General features: G+C 38.4%; 1 protein-coding gene across 4 annotated transcripts; it reads right to left on the reverse strand.

The window, feature by feature from the left end:
* Positions 1-396: 396 nt before the first annotated feature.
* fam49a (family with sequence similarity 49 member A) lies at positions 397-22444 on the reverse strand. Of its 4 annotated transcripts, XM_088403815.1 has the most exons (13): positions 22317-22444; positions 10547-10600; positions 7810-7889; positions 7505-7584; positions 4048-4169; positions 2995-3100; positions 2785-2921; positions 2640-2717; positions 2416-2532; positions 1836-1915; positions 1074-1200; positions 944-1014; positions 397-752 (listed from the first exon to the last, which is right to left on the reverse strand). In XM_088403815.1, exons 4-13 carry the CDS (start codon positions 7575-7577, stop codon positions 689-691), a joined length of 975 nt encoding a protein of 324 aa, XP_088259941.1. In that variant the 5' UTR covers positions 7578-7584; positions 7810-7889; positions 10547-10600; positions 22317-22444; the 3' UTR covers positions 397-688. The 4 variants fall into 4 exon arrangements, with proteins under 4 accessions (XP_088259941.1, XP_088259940.1, XP_088259942.1 ...); XM_088403814.1 differs by lacking the exon at positions 7810-7889; XM_088403816.1 differs by lacking the exon at positions 7505-7584.
* Positions 22445-22685: the final 241 nt, after the last annotated feature.

Consider the following 22685-nt stretch of genomic DNA (forward strand, 5'->3'; position numbering starts at 1 on the left):
TAATTCAATACGAAAGCAATAAATTACTTTAGTACTGTACTCAATTTTTTGTGGAGGAATATTTATTCATCTTTATCTATGTGAACAGATCTCTACCCAAAAGAGGACGCTTTTTGTACAAAAAAAATTCTGTGGATAAATATTTATTTATAATTATTTCTTTTTGAGAACAGGTCTGACACTTTTTGTTGATTATTTTTTGGAGACAAATATTCATTAATAATTAACTTCTGTCTTTTTGACCACAGATATTTTCTATGATCCAAAAGAGGACACTTTATGTTGATTATTGTTTTCTGGACCAACACAAATGACGTTTGAAAAGTTCTATATTTTAATAAAACAGACACAGATGGCATGTTCCCCCCCCCCCCCCCCCCCCCCCCCCATCTCATTCATTTAGCAACAGCCATTATTAGAGCGCACTTCAGCCAAAAACTTTAAATGCGTAATTTGGGACTGAATGTCTGGACTTAAAAACGTAAAAATACGCCTTTGGGATTGAATGAGTTGATAGTAGAAGCAGAATTTTTTTTGTAGCTGCAGAGTAGCGTGCACCTTTAACTTGGAGAGAATGACTATGCGAAAAGTTAAACAGTTTTTTAAATAATGTAAACATATACATCTTATTTTGAGGTCAGAGCATTGATCCTCTTCATTTTCATACGATCCAAAATTTAAAAAAAAATTACTGGAGCATCGTTCGGATGTTTTTTGGAGTGGATTCGTCGTTCAGGTGTTTTGTGGTGAATCTGAAGAGAACAAATAAAAAATACTTAATTTAACACATATATCAACAACAGTGTGACAGTAGCGAATTATTTCTCTGTTATGCAAATTAAATCATTTTTATTGCTATATTGAATATCTGAGGATGCTTGAATGACTATCAATCTGTTTCAAACCCACCCTAGAATAGCGAAAGTGTCTAAAAGTGACCTACTTGAGGGCATTCAGCAGACCTTCTACGTTGTCTGCAGGCTGGTCCTTCAGGACCTTTATGCAGCCTTTCATCTGGTGAGACAACATTCACGTGAGGCACGCATCACATCGCAGTGATGTGAGGAACTTACATCGATTTTGGAGGACTTGTTGAAGGCACCGTTGGGGTGAACGTGGTCGTAGAGAATGATGACGCCCACCATGACCCTCATGCAGAACAGGAGAGTGTCCTCGCTGCTGAAACGACTTGAATATTCCCTGTATGGTACGTTTTTTTTGTTTCGAATCAAATGCTGAGTAATTATAAAATAACAATAAAATAAAACATTGTCCATCCTGCCTTTCGCAGATTTACTCAAATGTGAGTCTTGCTGAGGCTTGCATTATTAGCATCTTTGTCGCTACTGTTAGTTGTGGATGCTTTGCATTGATGCGGTAGGCTAAAGTCGAGCTGCTTCTGTGATAAGCGACAAAGACTGCATACTCCTCTACCTTTACTAAAAGTTCGATCGGGGCGGATATTTTTAAAGTTCAATTGACCAACTCTCACATGTTCTTCTATTTTCATGTTTTCCTTATGCCCTCTCAATCACAACAGGAGCCAATCAGATCATGCTAAACAAAATGACAGCCACTTGAGGGTGGGATAAACCTTTTTTTCCCCCCAATCTTAAACCATTCAAGTTCATGAGCCCCAAATCAGCCTATTGAACGCACAAAGTTAGAGATTAAAAACTACGTTGATATCCCAAAAAACACTTATGATGACTGTAATTAAATAATTGCAAATAACAGGTGATTTTGACACCTCTATTTTTAATTTCTTTATTTCTTTTTGGACAAAATGGGTTCGTCAAAATGAAAGTGATGCGAAAATTCACAAGTGAACTCACGGTGTCTCCAACATGACTTTGCAGACGCTGGCCATAGTGCTCAGGCAGTCCGTCGTGTTCTCCAGTGGAAGAGTCTTATTCTACAAAATGACAAAAAGTAAAATAGAAAAAGAATATAAAAATAATACTGTAAATGTCAGGCTACAAACAACTACTTTTTTCTTGTGCTTAGAACCTTGCATCTTAGAGTCCAGTGTTTTTATTTTAACTAGCCACCAGGGGGCAATCTCACTAGTAAATGCCATCAAGCATGTTACTATTTTACTGGTGCAGTATTCTAACAATCTCAGTGCGTTGGCGCTATGTTGAAAATACGTTGCTGCAGCTCTTATTTCTTAACACGCAAGTCTGTGTTGAAGTCTTGATGTTGTTGTAACCAGGCAATTTGGAAAAAAAATGTTTCAAATGAAAACAAAAATCGAACAAAACTTCCATGGACCATCTGCGTGAATATTTAATGTTACAACCTGACATTTGGCACTGCAAACAAAAAATGGTGTAAATGATAAACAGCGTAAAAAGATGTAATATTTGTTTTGCAGATTTGAAATGCAGTAATTTTAAGAATGAAAAAACTTACCTCAGCCACAAAATTTGTGGTTGCATTGCTGAGTGTTTTTAGCATGGGCGTGGCCTCAGCGTAAAACAGAGACATCCTATTGGCCATCTCGTTATTAACTTCATTTTCAATATCCAGCTGTTGTGTCACAACAAAAGTAGAATGTTAATAAACTGGAAAAAAAAAACCCAACATGGAATAGAATGATGAATAGAATGCTTTTTTTTTGTTTTGGAACAGCCTACATTCATGTTGTTTATCCGGTTTCGGCTAATGGTTCTTCTATAGTAGCTGAAGTCATTCTGAATGGCGGGAATCCTCATCTGAGAGGAACACAAGCAGTCAAAGTCAAAGTCATACACCGGCGCATGAGGGCATGTCGTTCGGCACCTTGAGTTCATCGAAGCGTAGAGTGAAATGGAGGATTTCTGCAAACTGTTTGGCCAACGCCTGCTCTTTTTCCAGGTGCTGAGTGGGCGTATAGGGTGGACATGTCAGGGACTCCAATAAACTCTGTAGCGCCTCCTCTGCACACATATACAAAATCCCGTTTGTTGCTTTCTGCAGAAACACAAGAAACACCTGAACCCGGCCACACACCTAGTCTCAGAGAAAAACTGTAAAAGTTCTTGAGTTTGATGACAAGAGGGCACACTGAGTTCCAGGCTCGTTCCTGAAGCATGAAGTCACTTGGGTTTTGAATTGCCTAAAGAGAACACGTGATCAAATCAAATATTAGTGACAAGTCATAACACGCATATTGTAAACTTTTTCTTTTTCATCTTCTCCAAATACTGCTTGCAAATGGGCGTACCGTTGAGTAAACATGAGACTTTAACATTTCCGCAGTTATCAGCAAATCTAATTATGTCCATTTTGTTTTCAGTTTAAGAGCAAATTAATTGGAACATGAAGCAACCTATTGGAAAATTGTCTGCGTTGAACATGATGGTGTATCCTAATGTTAAACTCCTTAGCTGGCTTTGTTTTCATGTTACACGTATATTACTGTGTTGTGTTTCAATTGCAGTGTAACTGTAGAACCACAGACATGGTGTTAACTTTAAGTGTACTCAACTTTCAATACTAAGACAGAAAAACAGTAAGTACAAGCGCAGATAGAAGTAGACCAGTGCCTGACGAATGATGGACCACAAAAAAAAGAAAGGTCAAGTGTCGCCCTCCAGTGGTGGCGAAAGGCTGGGATAAAATACACAGGCGATTACAATTTCGTACAGATTTAAAAAAAAAGAGGGAAGGATGATAATGGAAAGGGGGCGGGGCTCTGACGAACGTCGGACCACCTTAAAAATATAAATTGCCCACCTCTGTTGTTTATACCTTGCTCTTTGTCTTAACTTAGTACTTAATTTACGACGGTCGTGTGGAAAGCAATGTAAAAACTTCATTTTACGGAGAAACTTGTATCTACACTTTGCACGAGACAAAAAACACTTTGACTATTGACATCATAATTGCCCAGGGTGCAATCGGCAACCAATCATGGCTTACCTGTTTTCTGAGTTCGGTCATGTGATGGTTGCAAGCTGAGCCACGATTGGTTGTTAAAAAAAGCAACTGTGATGTCATTTTAATTTGACAGAAAATGTCTACAAATGAGAGAAAGGGAATTTCTACAAATGCTCTCCTCACATCTCTGATCTCCTGTCCGGCTCCTTTGTATGCCTGTAGACCTGACAGGATGCTTTCAGAGTCCTGAAGGACGGCGTTCACCTGATTCCACACTTCACACTCTCCTTCTGTGGGTTGCGCATCTAAAATGGAGACAGAAACAAAGTAAACACTCACATCTGGACATTATGTCTGACATTCTATTACGATTGCTGTTCAATTTTTTTTCATTGGTAGTGTCCACTGGCAGGTTGATTCGGTCAATAAATAAGCAGTGTTCATATTTAGAGTGAACAGATTTTCAAAACTGGAACTGTTTATAGCAAACTTAATTGCTCTGCGTGTTGAGAAGAAATCCTTCGAGAGGAAATTAAGTCCACGAGAATGAGACGGGATGTTGGCAAAATTTGTAACACAAAATATTGCCCACATTTTCCAGTTTTCAAAGTTTGATTTTTATTGAGCAGGCAGCAAGAAAATTAATAAGCTAGCATGAAAATGTAAACATAAATAAGACAGTGACTTTTGTCACAAGCTCATTTTTCATATGCAGCAGAGCTATGTTTCACGAAATGTTAGCTAGCACGTTTGCTGTGTTGGTTGGAATATTTTTTTTTTTTTTGCTGCAGACCCGCAGAAGACATGTTTGACTCAGCTTGGTATGTTCAATAATAACTGTAACTGTTGAAGGATGTCAGCAGTTTTGATTAAGTCTCTTAACCTGCCTCTAAAAAGTAATCCGACAGCTTTAGGGGGCGCTCAAGTGCTGCTAACTAGGGGCTAATTTATGCTAGCGGCTACGCTAAATGCTGACGACAGGCACCATACAATAAAATGTCAATGTCATTAAGCTCGTTTTACTGACTGCTGTGTATGCGATTGCACTTATGGCAACCCCCCCATCCCTAAATAAAGATCTTGTGCTGTGCAAGGATGAGTAATCTCATGTCTTTTTAATCTCATCCCAACCCTATTAGCTAAAGCTATTCTCATCTCATCCTTATTAGCTAATGCTAAATGCTATCTTGGCGGACAGATCAGCAGCACTGAATAAGTGGATGCTTTCACTGAATATTTTAACTGGTTTTGACATTAAATGGTAAACAATGATCCCTCGCTACTTCGCGCCTCGCCTATCGTGACTTAAGTCCATCGCATATATATATATATATATATATATATATATATATATATATATATATATATATATATATATTATTAAAAAAAAGCTATACAGTATTGCGGAGAGATGCGCTGTGAGGGGTTTTCTGCACGCAAGGCAGACGAGGTCACTTTAAATGCACTTGCCACAAACACCCCTCGGACGTCGAACTACTGCAGTATACATATTTACTTCATTCTTAAATAATTAAACTTTATTCGGTAACTGTACTGTTATCCCTTCCCATCCGGTAAATAAAGCTCATGTGGATGTAGCCACACGGAGAGCCGCGGTTATATTTGCAGCGCCCGGAAGTCTAATTAAAGTGAAGCCCGTAGCTGACCAAACATGATAATAATCACAATTAACACTTGGAATTCCAGATTATTACGTAAGAAATCTAGGTAAGAGATTTATAATGCTCCAGTGAAGCCTCTTTCCTACTCACAACAGTTTTATGATTGAGACCAGGACTGGTCTCGTGGTCTACCTAACAAGCAGGAGTCGGGGGAGTAGATAACATCTCCTGCCCTCAGTGGTCGATGGTCACGCCGAGAGCCAATAACGTGTCTTGTAGGAGTGCCCGCCTCCCTTCTGAAAGCATGTGTCCTACAAGATACGTGATTGGTTCCAGGCGCAACCGCCATGTAGACTAAGAGAGCGGTTCTTTGCGTTTTTTCACTTTTCGCTTGGCGGTTCGGGACCCCATTAACAGCGAAAAACGAGGAATTGCAGGAGATGGAGACAACATTTCTAATTGAGTTTGTGAAGCCTTGTTTGTTGACGATAAAGACGTAACCAGGTTGTGGCTAGGCTGACTATACATATATTGTAAACATGGCTTGCCTCAGACTTCGGGGAATATTTCAAAGTGTGAGCAATGCGTCCTATAAATTCTGACAGTAATACTTGATGTCATTTTAAATCTTGGACTGTCATGACCACAGACAGCTAAAGTCGCTGCTGTAAATAAAGAGCATCACTGACATTTATACTATCCTGTCTGGAGTTTATTTTACATTTCCAAACCATTCCCAGTTAGCCCATCATTTCCTCTAACTGGTAAACAAAAATTGAGGTTGGATTAAATTCCACAGAGGAGATAAAACAAAGCTTGTCATACACGTTGAATGGTTTAACTTTAAAACACTAGAGGGCGATCACGCTCCTTTCGGATCCTAAAACTGGGGGATTGAACAAGCTGAGGCATTAAAGCAAACGTTTTACTGCTCTGTACGTCATGTGTGGTAACACTTGAGAGCTGCTTTAAGCTCTTGTGGTAATGACCAAAAAAAACAAAACAAAACAAAAACATCATCTCAGGCTACTTCTAATGTACACAAATAATACCATTGATTTTCTTGACTAAATCCTTCTTGGAAGTATTGAATGTTGATTAAAAACTAAAAACTGTATGAAAATATCAACGTTATTTTAAATATACTCATCACGTACATTTTAAAATGCATCGTGTAAATGTATTATTACATATTTGCTGTACAGTACAGTAATATAGTATAGTAAAACGTGACAGTAGTTAGAGACACCAGATTGACATGTGGATTTCAGTCATGTCAGACTTGAAAAAAGCGTGTTTAAAAACAGCAAGTCAAATTAAAAGCAGGTTAAAAGTCTACTGTGGTATCAATCAATTTAAAGCAATCGTTTTTTTTAAGTTCTTCTAGTGCACATAAAATTACTGAGTAACTAATTGTGATTCAGAGGTTCTCATTTAGTGTAGCGACATGAATTTAGAGCAACAACAAATCAAAGAAATGTCGCAAATTTAACAAGCAATTCACTGGAATGAAGCCAATAAGTATTTGGTGAATTTCATATTGAGGGTTGACGCTCTTGGTCAGTCCGCACGTGTCATTTTTACAAATCGTTGCCCAATTTCAAGTGTTGAAAATTGCTTGCTAACTTTCCTGACTCATTGTTTATGATTGAACAAAATCGCCATGATTGGAGTCTCCCAAAAAGTGATTTGAGACAAAGAAAAATTCCACCAGAGAAATTTGGTTTGCAGAACCGGTAGAACACACATGCACAAGAGAGTAAAAGCAGCATGCTGAGGTCAAGGGTCAACACTATTACTATAGTCAGTTTAGCGTGAATAGACGTTGGAAAGAATCCTGAAATCAATCGACAACAAAGCCGCTTTTAAAACAGCGTTGGACCGAAAGAAATGTTTCGTTACTTCAGCCAATCCAAATCCGAACACGCTGACCCTTGAACTCTTAAGAGTAAAAAGCGGTGAATTAGAAAAAAAAAAAAAAAAAAAAAAAGACCAACTGAAAGACAGACAATGCTCACTTTCAAAGTCAAGGAAAAAGTTTGGCCCCTGTTCAAGCTCGGTGCAAGTAAGCACTTTTAACAGATTCCCCATTTGGCTTCTGCAAGAAAAAGAGAGAGAAAAAAAGAACAGACACACACACAAAGAGAGGAAGAAAGAGAAAGAAACGTATGAGTTTTGTTAAAAAGTTTTTTGAACAGCGAGAAACGGACGATCGGAGCTGAGAGTCGAGTTTGATGTGAGGAGAGAAAGAACGAAGGAAACCTGCAAACAGAAAGGAAATGATCTTCTCCTCTATTTTTCCCCACTCCTCTGCCAGACTTACTTTCAAAGTCCAGGAAAAAGTGTGGATAGTTCTCTATTTCCCTTGTAAGGACTTTTAACAGGTTACCCATTCCAGCAAACCTGACGGGCAAAATAGTGGTGAGACACACAAAACGTATGAATCCAGACAGTACATGAAAGCCTTTTGGTGTTGCTAACTCATTTAACAGCACAATCACTTCAAACTATCGGTAGAACAAATTAAAAACACCCCGTAGGTCGAACAAATTAAAAACAAAAACAATACTCAATACTATATATATATATATATATATATATATATATATATATATATATATATATATATATATATATATATATATATATATATATATATGTATTAGGGATGGGCGAGTACCGATGCTATGTGTCAATAGCAGGCTGACAATTGAAAGTATTTCAAAGTATCGGAACTCCCGATGGCAGCCAATAGAAGAAGTGAAATGGAAAGTTAATTTCATGGCATTATGAGGAAAATGCTACGTTCGAAGAAGGTCTTTTTTTTTTAAAAATGCTACGTTCGAAGAAGGTCTTTTTTTTTTTAAATTTGTTTCATTTTAAAATTATTAGTGGTGTCAGATATTAATATCATATGGGTGACGACTCAGGAATTGAGTACTCACACAGGTATCGGTCTCAAAAAAGTGGTATTGAACAAACCTAGTAATAATGGTGATTAACACTACTACTAAATTTTGTTGGAACCTTGTGCAGTATTTTCACCATTTTGGGTCATTTTTTTCCCCCCACATTCTACTCAAATTATTTTACCTAAGGGATGGCACACTCCTGATTGTGTGATTAAAAAAAAGTGGTTTTGCCATGTAGTCACCATCTGGGTGAAATTTCAGCTTCCTAATGTCTTTTTTCATTTCCATTTTGATGTAAACATCAAATGATTGGAAAAATACCGCAAAAGGGTTACAGGTGCGGTTTTTTTATATATTTAAAATCACTGTACAGAAAAACTTGTGGCAACTTGGCATGACATAAAATAGCACTTAATAAACATGAGTATGAAATGCGAGCAACGTCCTTCTATGCTTTTCTGCGTTGGGGACATCCTTTTGAGACCTAGCTTATTTATTTGTGTCCACTCTTGTGTCCGTTTTGTCTCAGTGAACAGCAAAGTTAATTGCATCTCACCCAAACACATGACATCAATGGAAAAGCCACAATGTCCCCTAATGAGCACACTAGGACTTGGTCGAGTATATCCAATGAGTCAAACAGTATAGTCAAAAAAAAAAGTGTCCACAAATGAATAGGCTGCATCTCAGGAGGACGTGGTAGACAAGAGTCTACCATGTGGCGCTTGTAGACTAAACTACACGGATTCTCAACAAGTCTCTCTGGATTAGTGCCTTTTAAACAAAGCCAACAAACCTAAATGCCAGTTTCTCTATAAATATTTTATTGAACGCAAAACTCCGGTAAGTAAGTAGCAATTTCATGGGAATATCCCCCACCAGCATTACATCAGGCCCCATTTCCAGGAAAAAAAAAAAAAAAAGTCTTATAAGACGTCACACAGCGGCGTTGGCGTTTTAATAACATTCCGCACGGCGCGTTCATGATGAGTGGGCTGAAACGAAATCAAAATGTCAATTGAGTAACAAGAATAGAATAAAACGGAGACAGTCTATCACACTGAGATGAAACTGCACATTTAGCAGCTTCTGGAGAGAGTGTGTCTTTCATGGACCACCACAAAGATGCAAGTTGCCAGAATCAAATGATAGTGTGAAGTCAAAACAAAAGAGGCGCTGTGCGTACAGTGTGCACATGATGATCACACTGCATTTCTCTGTGCAGCCTCCGGCAAGCCTCGGCTCAAGTCAATCGTGCTATTCATTCCTCAAGTTGGGCTCTTCTCACAGACGTAAATAAATTCAAAAATAAAAGGCGACTTTCTGACGGCTATTTCTACAGTGACGGTCGAGATTCTTGGTTGGATTTTTTTTAATGATGCAAATGCAAGGCACGCGTATAATCAGCTGACCACAAGAGGGCAGTGGCGATTCAATTTTGAGGTTCTGATAAGATGGCACTCATCCAACTGTGGTTTTCAGCCTGCAGCGACAACAAGTGGCAAAATGGTCCGCTCCGCGTGGTGGACACAAACGGGTGGATTTTGCTGCCTAATTCAATGATTCCGCTTATGCAATATTAATCAGAATGCTGTATTTCAGGCAACCGTGGACACATTCAATATATTTTAAAGAATAATTTGGGTCGACTTCTCTTTAATGTTTACCTTGAAATCCTTATCCTCTACATCCCATTCCGATGACATGTTGCAGTTACGTTAAGACTGTCTTCACTTTAGCCCTTTCAAATTTCTCAATTTACAAACACAGTGACATTCAGGAATAAAATGAATGTCACTGTGTTTGTAAATTGAGAAATTTGAAAGGGTAAAGTGAAGACAGTCTTAACGTAACTGCAACATGTCATCGGAATGGGATGTAGAGGATAAGGATTTCAAGGTAAACATTAAAAGAGAAGTCGACCCAAATTATTCTTTAAAATATATTGAATGTGTCCCCGGTTGCCTGAATACAGCATTCTGATTAATATTGCATAAGCGGAATATGAATTAGGCAGCAAAATCCACCCGTTTGTGTCCACCACCGGGCGGCCATTTTGCCACTTGTTGTCGCCTCAAAACGCCGGTCAACTTCGAAATAAACGCACTAAATAAAACACAGAGATGTTTTTGCACGTGTAGGTTTTACCTTCTATGGTGCAGGACCTCAGGTTGCTATCAATATCATTCGCGTTGTCCTCCTCTGAAACAAGAGAGACAAACAATTAGATTGAAATCAATGCGGTCTGAGGGCAAATGAAACTGGAAAGAAAAACAAATCACACAGGGCGTTGAACAAGCATGTGTATCTGCCGCCCACAGACAACTGCGTGTGGGTACGCTATCAACTTTCCACATTAACCCACTTCCCCTTTTTCTCCTGACTCATGCAAGCATTCAGACTAAGCACAACACACGCGCGCATACACGCCGCCACTGAATTATTCAAAACCGAAATTGACTCCATTGTATCCAAAATAGAGCTGATTAAGCCTCTGTCTGCTTCATGTCCACCGGAGGATCGAATGTCAATGGTCAGGCTACTAATGGATGAAATACAAGTCCTCAGGGGTGGGAATCGAAACAAGATGAGTCGGGGATGCTGACCCGTTCTATAGTTGCCTAAGCGCAAAGCTTTTGCTTCGAATTCGAATGCAAAAGGAAACGACTGAAACGGGCTTGCCGCATGTCACGAGGAAGCATTCTCAATTGAGCTTGTACTCACCGTGAAGTAGTTCCGTAATTTATTTATTCATTTATTTTAGCCAAATACGCACCAACCTATGCAAAACATCTTTGGAAATTGGATGAAAAAAAATATATACATACATATATTATAAATAAGATAACGGATGGATGAATGGATGTTCAGATTCATTTGCTCTTAATTTGAAAAGAAAACCACACCGTTCCTGTCACAGTATTAAAAAGCATTAGATTTTCTAGTAGCTAGAAATCAAACTTTAACCTTTAACCCCTTGAGCACACACTTTGGGAACTATAAACATTGGATTTTTTTCCCTAATTTTGTAAATGCTTCTAAAAGTGTAATAATCAAAGTTATTTATAAGTAATTTTCCCTTCAACCCCTCATATTGTTCAGCGGGATGGGTTCTATCCATACATATGCAGGTTAAATATATAAACGCCCACAAAAAAAAATAAAACAATGGCATGGCCTGTCTTTGTAGGGTGGTTTCTACTGCCACCTCCTCTCGAGGTGAAATCCAAGGTAACAAATAATTTTCTGTTTGCTGACATAGTTTGACCGCCGCTGAACGGAATGTTGCAAAAATCGCAGGAAAATCAATGCAATAAATCCTCCTAAAATGCACCTCAAAATATTGTAACAACGGTTTTATATGGTCAAAACTTGGACAATGATTATTTCTGTACACAAAATCTCACACGTCCAGCTGCAATCGCATAGAAATGTCAAAATCGTTGCATTTTTAAATATGACGTTTTAATCATGTTTTTTTCCCCCCTATTGATTCTTTTATGATATTTAAAAAAAAATCTGAGGAATTTTCCTAATTTGTAACAAAATGCCACAAGGGTTAACGTGCCTTTACGTACCTCGTGGGTATTCAAACCCCCATTTCAGAACCTCTGCTGGGGGAAAAAAAATTAATTGAAAAGTGGTGGAATGCCGGAGTCAAATAGTTTGTCCACAGGGACAACGGACGCTCTCCTTAAAAGGACAACGATGGCGTGTGGCTGCTTCCTGTCACGTTCCGCATGAGTGCTTGTCACCTGCGTGTCACGCAGGGCAACACTCACACGTCAATTCTTAGAATTGCCAAAATGCCAAGTGGACAGCTTGGCTTGAGCACCGAAGCGAGCAGACGCACATTTGATTCCTTAAATCGTGTCCAATTTTCCACTTTGACTGCAGCGCGTCTGCAGACAAATTTTTCCCCTTCCTATTTCTTACCCTGCTGACTTTCTTTTGCTCTTTCATGTTCACTTTGCGACTTTATCCCCACAAAAATGGGTGGAAGAGTGGTTAACACGTCCGTCGCACAGTTAAGGGAGCAGAGTTCAAATCCAGCTCAATTGGGGCTTCATGCGTGGAGTTTGTATGTTCTCCCCGGGCCCACGTGGGTTCCCTCTGGGTACTCCGGAGGCATGGCGGCAGAAAATGGATGGATGGGTACAATTACTGTCCATGGAGGGTGTCTAATAAAATAAATTAAAAAAAGAAACTCTATATGTATAATTACCGTATTTTCCGCACTATCAGGTACACCTAAAAGCCTTAATTTTATTAAAAAGCTAATGGTGCGCCTTATAATCAGGTGCGCCTTATATATGGATCAATATTGCGATTGGGATTCGTAGATGGGGAATGAAGTTATCAAGTAAGTTTTACCTGTTTCTTTTGTGTGTTTACACTTGAACAAGGTCGTTATTATGCTATTGAGAGTTTAGAGTTATTATTTGAGCTATTATTGTTATTACATTGAGTATTACTATATTGTGACTGAAAAAGTTTGAAAATATGTCATTAATTGAGGGTGCGCCTTATAATCCGACGCACCTTATAGTGTGGAAAATACGGTAGTTAATTATAATAACATCTTAAAAGCAGAGCCACTTTTAGAATAAATTTAGATATTTAGGAATTTAAATATGCCAAGTGAGGGTTAAGTTGAACTAATTAACTTGAGTTTTTTGCAGAATCTTGAAGAATTTCCATGACGATTAAGTTAACTTAAGTTTTGGTCCCCCCAAAATAAAAACTCACCGTTTATGCACTGTGTATGGCGCACCGGATTGTAAGGCACACTGTCAACTTTTGAGACGATTGAAAGCATTTAGGTGCACCTTATAGTGCGGAAAATACGGTAATTTACATCTGAAAGGTAAGACCAAAAAACATTAGACAAAAAAAAAAAAGAATATATGCATGAAATGATCCTTTTTTGAAGTCAAATGAGCTCATTGGCTGAGTTGTATTCCTGAGGATTTGGGAACAGCAGTCACATAGCGTGACAGCTGTTCTGTTTGCGGATGTTCAGGTTTGAACACGGACATCAATTATTTACATGATCGAGCATCAAATCCAGCGTAGGACCTTGCATATTTTGCACGCAAGGGGGTCTTTTGTGCACAAATAACGCCGGTCCTATTTCACGTGAAACAACACCCCCCCCTCGCACAGAAGCAACAGAACTAAACATTAGCGTCAGCAAGAGAAAGATGCGCGGGCTGATGTTTGGGCAGAAGGGGACCCATGCGGCTCATTATGTTGTATCCTTCAACCGCAAGAGGTCACGAAAGGGTCAGCTAAGTTAAGGCTCAATAGGCTGGAAGGCTGTTGCGCTCCCATGAGTAGATGAGGATGCACGAGCACGTGCCTCTTTGTGACGACCGTAACAAGTCATGTCTGCATTCTGCATGACGACCGTTTGTGATTGGCTGATAGATTGGTTACAGCTCAGGGGTGTTTAAATGGGTTAGAGCAGAGGTTCGACACTTTTTTTCCAATGAATCTTGTGGAATTTAAAACAGTTTTAACATGGATAGCTTGTGCATCACTTGCTTGAATGTCACAATTAACACATACAATACCAAAGACGTATTTTTACGTATCTTTCATGAGTCTAGGCGTTCAGTCCTCGGTATCAATTCATTTATTTGTTTGTTTGTTTATTTATTTTCAAGAGTTAGAGTGATGGAGGATTGGAAAATGGCCAGCAGTGAAAAGTGAATGAGTTAAATCGCTGATGACTATTGTAAACATGTCTTATAAAAAATGCGCCCAGCATTCTGCCACTTTTGCAGAATGTTGATTTCATGATTTCGCTCATTTTCAAGTCATCTATCTTTAAAATTAAAATTTAGTTGAATTATATACGCCCTAAAGTGTGTGTGTTTGTGTGTGTGTATATATATATATATATATATATATATATATATATATATATATATATATATATATATATATATATATACACACACACACACACTCACGAAACATGTTATGTTAAAAAACTATTCATTAAAATTCTCAAGCAGAATCTGTTCAAGTGCTGTCCAATTAATTCTATTTCAAAACACGGCTGTAAATCTCTGAGATTGTATTATTATTTTTTTCTTTATTATTTACAGGCCAAGGAAAGAGGCCTTCAAATTGGGTTAAGGGAGCAGAGTCTCTCTCTTGGGTTCCCTTCACTGGAGCAAATGTGACAGCAAAGTGTGTTGGGGGTTGAACAGAGCCTGCCAGGAGGTTGCTTGCATTTTGCCCTAATATGGGCACGGGTTGGGGGTGGGTGGAGGGCGTGTTGCGGTGAGCACACGAGAAGGGGAAACCTGCCTTGCAACATCACAATTACTTCTCTCTGCTGTATCGCTGACACTTTATCATTTCCTCTTGCGCGCCGTTACACACGCCAGCACAGGATTTAACTGTTTTGCTCTAATAGTATTAACCCGCACACTTTAAGGAGGTCCATAAAACAACAATGGGGTGTCTCTTAAATAAACCCACCACAGCTTTTTACTGAATACAAAGTTTTGCCTTATTAACACAAACATCAGCCGTCAAAACCGCGCGCTTGAGTCAGTGACAACAGGATCAGGCATGGGGCCTAATATTAAATTGACTTACTACTTTCCCTCTCTCACAGTGGTCCTATATTGCAGTACTTCTCAATTATATTTGGCAAAAACTTTCACCCCCCCCCCCCCCCCACCACTATGAATACAATTACTATCTATACAAATTGTCTAAATACATGGGACCCCCAGGTTACGGCGTCCCTGGCTTATGTTTGGTTTTTTTTCACATTATAAGTGAAATATTACGTTTTTCCATCCCCTCTACGGCATTTTTCCCGCTGTGGGACATTAAATCTGGGATTTATTGTAGCGACTTCTAAAAAACGTGAAAATACGACCCTGGCTTTGAATGAGTTAATGAGAAAAAAATGTTTTTGCTATAGACTTTAATGCAAAATAAAATTTTGTTCCATTATCTGGTTAATGGTAGGAATAATCGATACGATCATTGATTCTTAATCCTAAATATCCTAAAAAATATTCAATAGTGACACCCCATAGTTGTTTGTTTCCAGTTGATAGCAAGTGTCAAAATGAGATCACAAAGGTATTAACTCTCTAAATGCCAAGTAACAAAATTACAACAAGTAACATGTAGTTAGTAGGCCTTTATCGCTAATCCTTATCAAGCGACAACCTCACCAGATTGTACAAAAATATACAGAAAAAAAATCTGGTACCCATATTGCAAATTGGTAAAAAAAAATATGGGAACCGAACAAATTATAGAAAAAAGAAATTCTACTGCAGAAAATTTCTAGGTTTAACATCCTTTTAACACACTCAATTGACAAACGATTCCCACCTCTTCCCATTTTCACACACTGTATTGTCTATTTTTAACATCTTAGAAGCGCTTTTGTGAACCCTGTTCCGAGTCACGAGGAGAAAGCGAGTGCGAGGACCCTGGCGAGAGATGTCACAAGGAACAATAGGAAAAGGAAAACAACCCAGGGCAAGGGAGAAAGTAAAGGAGAGTGTTTGGTATTTGAAGAGGAGGAGGCAGAGTGGCTATGTGACCACTAGCAACCACCGCAGCGTAAAAATTCCTCCGTCTTCTCTGCTCAATGCCACTTCTGTTCTACCGAGCCGTGCGAGTCAACAGGGCCGCAAATACCAAGGGAACACGTCTATGTGTGATTGGGGTGGGTGTCAAGTCAATGTATGCTTGTGTGGGTATGAGAACATGAATTTCAAATGATCAGGAATTGACTCGAGGTGCATTCAATGATCACTCAAAAAGTAGGAAATCCCTAAAATACATAGAAAATGTATTTAAAGTACCAAAAAGCGGAATGCTGCTAGAGCTGTTGAACTGTTAATCCAGATAGCATTTAGCGTTAGCGTTTAGCATCTAGCTCAGATTGGCTTGCTGAGAGAATTTATTGTATACAGTGGACCCCCGGTTTACGAACTCCCTGCCTCACGTTTTTGTTTTCACTTTACGACGTGGACTGCAATGTTTTTTCGTCCCCTCTTTACGGCGTTTTTCCCGCTTTACAACAACTGTCAACAAATGTCATGACCTTAGGGGTTGGCTGTGTTTATGTTGTTTTGTCTCGTTATTATTATATATACGTAGCACTTACTATACTATTTGGAAGTATGTTATGAGGGATAAATCTACGCATAGAATAATTTGACTGATGTGTGGTAACTTCGCTGATAGTATATATTTAAAGGGATTGTTAGTTATATACTGTATTAGGTATTTCTATATGTTATGTGTTTATATTAATACCTGCATAGAATATGCAAATACAGTATCCTCTATTATATTATTATATAGTGTTGTCATATTATATTTAGAGGTCCATGTACTGTATTAACTAGTATATTTTTATTACTGTAAGCATTTGATTATATGGATATTTAACTGTAAATATGTACATCTATATATTTATATGGGGTATCTATACATACTTACATGATATGATGCATACAATTATGTATCATGTATAAATTTGGTGCAATTTTAGTATATAACACAAGGATACTTAAAAAGGGGTTGGAAAAAAACAAAGTATTTTTACTTTCACCAACTCCTTTTCAAGCACAGTCGTTTTTGTGTTATCTGGCGTTATTTTTCATTTGATCTTTTTCGTTTACAAACTTAATTTTTTTTATACAGTATATATGCTCGAAAGTAAATCATTCATTCATACTTTCGATACCCCCCCCACACACACACACACAAACACCAAAAGTCCTCAATTCTCAGTAGCCTCTGCAGCAGTTATGCAGACGTCAACTTTACCAAGCACCCTAAAAAGACTTTCAGATCGTGAACATAAATCCGACATGCACTTCACCTGTACCGGAGTGGGAAACCAGAACACAAAGAAGGCCGCAAACACTCACAGAGAGCTGTTGTCTGGCTTGACAAGAAGGTGCATAAAAGTGAAACATGAGCAGGAAGTGTGCAGGGTCATGAGGCAGCACACTTGCACGCAGGGTGGTAGAGCCAAGCAGACAGCCAGTTTGGGGCAAAAGAGGAACTGGCTGCAGTCAAGTTTGATTGTCACGGCCCCATTTGCGACATGGTTTACTATACACAAGTCATTTCCTCAGAAGGGAATGGAAACAGGAGGTGACAGAGGACTGCCAACAATGAATAATAATAAACATGGCTGAATAGCAGCACTACAACAACAATAACATGAGTCGTAATGAACATTCATGGTTTGTGTTTTTTGGAGTTCAAATGCTAAGCTTTTAAAGAGATAAGCTCGGCCCACGGGGCACATTTAATAATCCTGTTTGCCCAATTGTGAGAATGTACAAGGTTCCTGTTGGTGGTTACTGACAGTTAGTTTTATGATTCGCACCTGTTTTTCAGATGGCGACATATAAAAACGTCTTTCGCTAACAATTAGTTTGGGTGTGCAGAAAAAGTTTCGAGGAGGATGGAGACAAGTAAAATGGGGTACAACTAAGGAAATTATTAAATCTGTTGATATATTCTCAGGTTAAATTTTAATGTACGTCCCTTTTTAATCAATGGAATTCATTTGATTAATTCATTATTTAAGAAATCGGCAATTTGAAAATATGCTAAATCGTGAAACTGAGCTTTTGCACGTGGCAAAATGCTGGTTGGGTGGTTTATAAACCATGTTATAAATAACTTATTTGTGGCATATAGATTATGCATAATAGCTGATTTGTGCACAAGCTATGGATGTTGTTTATGTTAAAACACGTTTAAAATCGGGATGCATTATCAATGTTTTTTGCATATGATTTATTTTAATAAATCAAACATTCCTTAAAAATGTTCATTAAGTTATTTTGAAAAAAAATCCATTAAAATTAGAACTGTGCAGATCCTGATCATATTATTGGGAACCGGACCCAGTCACATAATTTTTAGCTATTCGGAATCAGGGGGAAAAATTATAAGTATGTTTTATTTTAAGGGATAGAACAGTACACATATATTGCTAAAAGAAGATATTACCAAAACAAAAAAAAGTAAAAATAACAAGTAAAACTTGTTAAGTAAAAAAGCACACAAAAGACTTGTTTGGATAAAAACCTTTTCATATTATGTCCCCTGAATTATTTACATACATTATCTAAACTGAGAACGTGTTTAGCTAACATCTAGCATGTAAGCTAGCATGAGAAGGAAGGTGGCAATAAAAATCAAAGTGGCAGGTTTTGGTGATTAATTCCTCTTAAAAATAATCAAGAAACTCTTAAATAGTAAATCACAACAAGTTTTAGCTTAATACTGATACTGCAACTACGAGACTAGTCAATGGAACACTTTCTGAATACAGTATCAAAAAAATAGTATGCTCGAAAGCAAAATGTAAATTACCTACTGTACACCAAGTAAACATTCCCCCTCGCGCCTTCCTTACACATGCTTTGACACAGCAAAAACAAAAAAACAACACCTTGTGACAAAATGATCACTCCTTTGAGAATGTGTAAAGATGCTATATCCTGTTTTTTGTTTCACAATCACACTCCGAAGCGTGAGAAAACTGAACTAGGGCTCACGATGAAATGTAATGAAAATAACAACAACATGTCTTCCATATTGATGATACACATACAAAGGTCCTTGTGGACTTCACATCAAACCTCAACAGCTACAAAATGATTAGCTTAGCCAGCATGTACCCTGAAATGTATTTTTTCCTGTGGAACAACCATCTTAATGACCAACGTTGCACCAAGTTTGTGCCTTTTTTAAAGGGATAGTGTGTAAGATTTAAAGTGTTTTTCATGACGGACACCAGGAGGCGCTGCAGGTGCAGGATTTACCGTTGTCCTTTGCTATAACAAACATGGCCGCCTCCGGAGAAGTGCCATCTCACTGTAATATAATTTCATGATGAATACACCTATGATTGTATTTAAAACATACATAACACATTCATTTGCAAGTTTTTGAAATTTACAATCATTTAATTGATATCTTTTGAATGAAAGATGATCTAAATCTTAAGCACTGTCCCTTTAAGTGAAATTGCAGTACTATGGCAATGGGAAGTCGGACGTAGCTACTAAAAGAAATGAAGAACAACAAATTTCCCCTTTTCTCCTGATAGATTTCCTTTGCTAACTTAGTGCTGTTACATAGTTTAACAGCAACATCGCAGAACACCACAAAACACCGATATTATCATCTTCTATTTCCCGGAAGTGGTGTCAGAAAGACATGCCAGATGTGTTCAATCTGAGAAGGCACAAGTATATCACAGCTAATGGAGGTGGTGTAGTAGCATTTATGCTAATCCTTCGTGCAGCAAAGTGTACATTTACCGTACAACCATTTAACTTAACCTAAATGTAGAGTATACACAGGCCTTTCACAATAACAATTCTGTCCGAATATTAAAATTTCCAAGAAACTAATGTGATAAACGATAGCAACTTTTCATTTTTTATGGTTATTACGTGTGATCTTGGGTCAAAGTTCATTTCCAAGTAAACGATTACTCTAGTAACTAAATGCTCAAATTACGAAATACGTCTTATACCACGAACATAGACTGAAATGTTTGTATAATACTTGTCTTGCTGTCAATAATGTTTACAGAATCTGTAGTAGATAAAAAAGCACATTTACTTTAAAAAAAAAAAAGCACAGCAGAATCATAGCCAATAGCTTTAGCAGAAGGCCGTTAGCATTAGCGCTGCATGGCTATACTACTGCTAACTTACTAACTGAACTAAACTAGAAAAGTAGAATCATTGCTAATGTATGTATATTGTTTGTGACAAATGCGAGTGGAAGTGCCGATGTCCACAGTGGTGAAGATGTTGAAAGAGGAAGCATGTCAGCGCAAGTCAATTTTGATGATGTACATAAACAAAACGCGCAAGCATAATAGCATTAATCAATCCAGCACAAATATCATGCCCATTTCATCCTCATCAAACTACAAGTTAATATTGTAACTTTCATGATTGGCCTTAATATATGTGTAATGTTTTGGGCATGCACTTTACTTTTAAAAAACATTCAGAAAAGCTCATTGCCATTTAGGCCAGCTGGTTGCTGTGGTGGGGAATTTCAGCTGCTGTCTGTTTCTGCTGCATAGAAAAATCTTATATCACACACAAAGGCACAATATATGCGAGAAACAGTATCTATCGTCGAGTCACGTTCCATAAATGCTGCAATTAGAGACGTATTAAAAGTGACGAAAGAAAACAAACTTCTGCACACACACAAATTGCAGCTGTTGCTGTCTGCTTCGGAGGCCAACAAAAGGGTACCATTCTCGTAAAAGGAGAAGCATGAAAAGCGTGATTTATAGAGATCATTTCAGTCCAAAATGTACACAAAGAGCCCACATTTAAATCATGTTACAATCATGAAAAAATAGATTTAAGACGCAAGGTTCAAAATAACTTTTTTTTTTTTGAGGAACAGTTTTGCTAATCAATTATTTCATTTGAGGAGCAATCACAGGGACTGAAGCAGGAAGGTTTAATCCCACCGGCAGGATGATTTGAAACATTAAAAAATAATAATAACAATAATAACGATAATGATAATAATGAGATGAACCCCATTGGTCCGCCATCCATAATCAATCAACAAAAATTCGTACCGTTACAGGCAATTTCCAGATGAGGACTGCAATTAATAAACAGAAGAGACAAGTCGCCACGCTGATCTAGCTAGCATTCACATTAGCATACAGATGTCAAAAATCCATATTTACTGGACTAGCAATGAATAAGTCAACTCAGTCACTACTATTGACAACAATATGTTAAAAATCCATTTTAATTTAGCTGGCAGCGGATGAGTTAAATCAGCAACCAATGACACCTCATGCTGGTAGTCGTAAACGTGCATGTTTTCAGGACCTGGAGTGCTCGGAAGAACATGGGGGAACAGTCAAATTGACAAGTGTACAGTAATTCAACCGCTTGTGCTGCCTCCATGGAGGAAGATACAATCCATGCTGTCTGTGCAGATTTACATCTTCCTCTTAGTCATCATGGTAAAGAAATGCAATCTCACCATTGGCTCTGCAGTGTGTGAGGCGAGATGACAGCAATACAACAAATAGGGCGTGTCGAGTTCACGGGCATTTATTTGATCCCTGAGGTGTTTTGATGCTACAGAAATATTATTAATACACCTGGGTCCTGTTTTGAATTGTGAAAAACGCACAATGTCTTCTTTGATGGGAGCTGAGACATTTTTAAAAAAATGAAGCATGGGTGTAGCAAAACATGTGCTTCTTTCCCAAATATCCCAAGGGGCAGATTTGAGAGACAGCTGCTGCAGTCAGAGATCTCCACTAACATGCATACTGGAGGTTTACCACCGGCTTTTGATTACTTTGAGCCTTTTTTCACTGCAGAGCAACAAGTCATTTGCACGTTCTTGCCCATATTGTCCGGCATCCCCTTGGGACATGATGTCAGATGATAGATCCAAATTAAAATGCTGATACATTGCTGCTAGTTTTTTTGAAGCATCTATGATTACATCTATTAAGACATCTTTTGGAAACGTAGTACCTTTAAAAAAACTAATCTAGACTTTATCGCCAACGCTTCCGGGCAAAGCAGAGAACCAAAAGTGCTGTCAAGAAAAAGCGATAAATACACCGACAATAAAACGCAGGTGGTCAAAGTGCACAGGAAGCAATGAAGAAAAAAATACGAAGCGTGCAGCGGTACAAGAAAATGTTCGGTTTTTGAGGAGGCTAATGGAAGCTAGCGGGTTAGCTTCCCCGGCATCTCAAGCCATGTGAGCTCATTTGACAGTAAGGGGCTTTTGACACCATTTGCCAAGTCATCGGCGGCTTTAAGCAGAGCCATTTAAACGGGTGTAAAAGAGGATTAAAAGGGTGGGAGAAAAAACTCACCGATCTGCGTCTTTGGGAAGTAGTTCTAGCAGGGAATAAATGAAAAAGTGTGTGAGTAACCCTCTTCGGAGCGGCGACCTTGGGAACTCACTCTGTCCAGCAACATTGAGTCACAGCGCAGACCCCGCCCTCCGGCTTCAGAAAAACACAGGGGAAAAATACGGTCCCATACCTAAAGCCCGCCCATCCGAGTTTTGATTGGCCCATATTAGGGACAGTGCAAGATTAGCCAATTAAATTCCACTTACTTGCCTCAATACGAGTAGAGTTTTCACATATTTAACGCTCACGCGGAATTGCTCATATATACATATAAGAAGCAAAAATATACAGTTTTTCCTCATTACATCGCGGTCAACTTTTGTGGCG

Source organism: Hippichthys cyanospilos, chromosome 20, assembly GCF_059441005.1.
Source record: "Hippichthys cyanospilos isolate Australia breed blue-spotted pipefish chromosome 20, RoL_Hcya_1.0, whole genome shotgun sequence".
Lineage (NCBI taxonomy): Eukaryota > Metazoa > Chordata > Actinopteri > Syngnathiformes > Syngnathidae > Hippichthys > Hippichthys cyanospilos.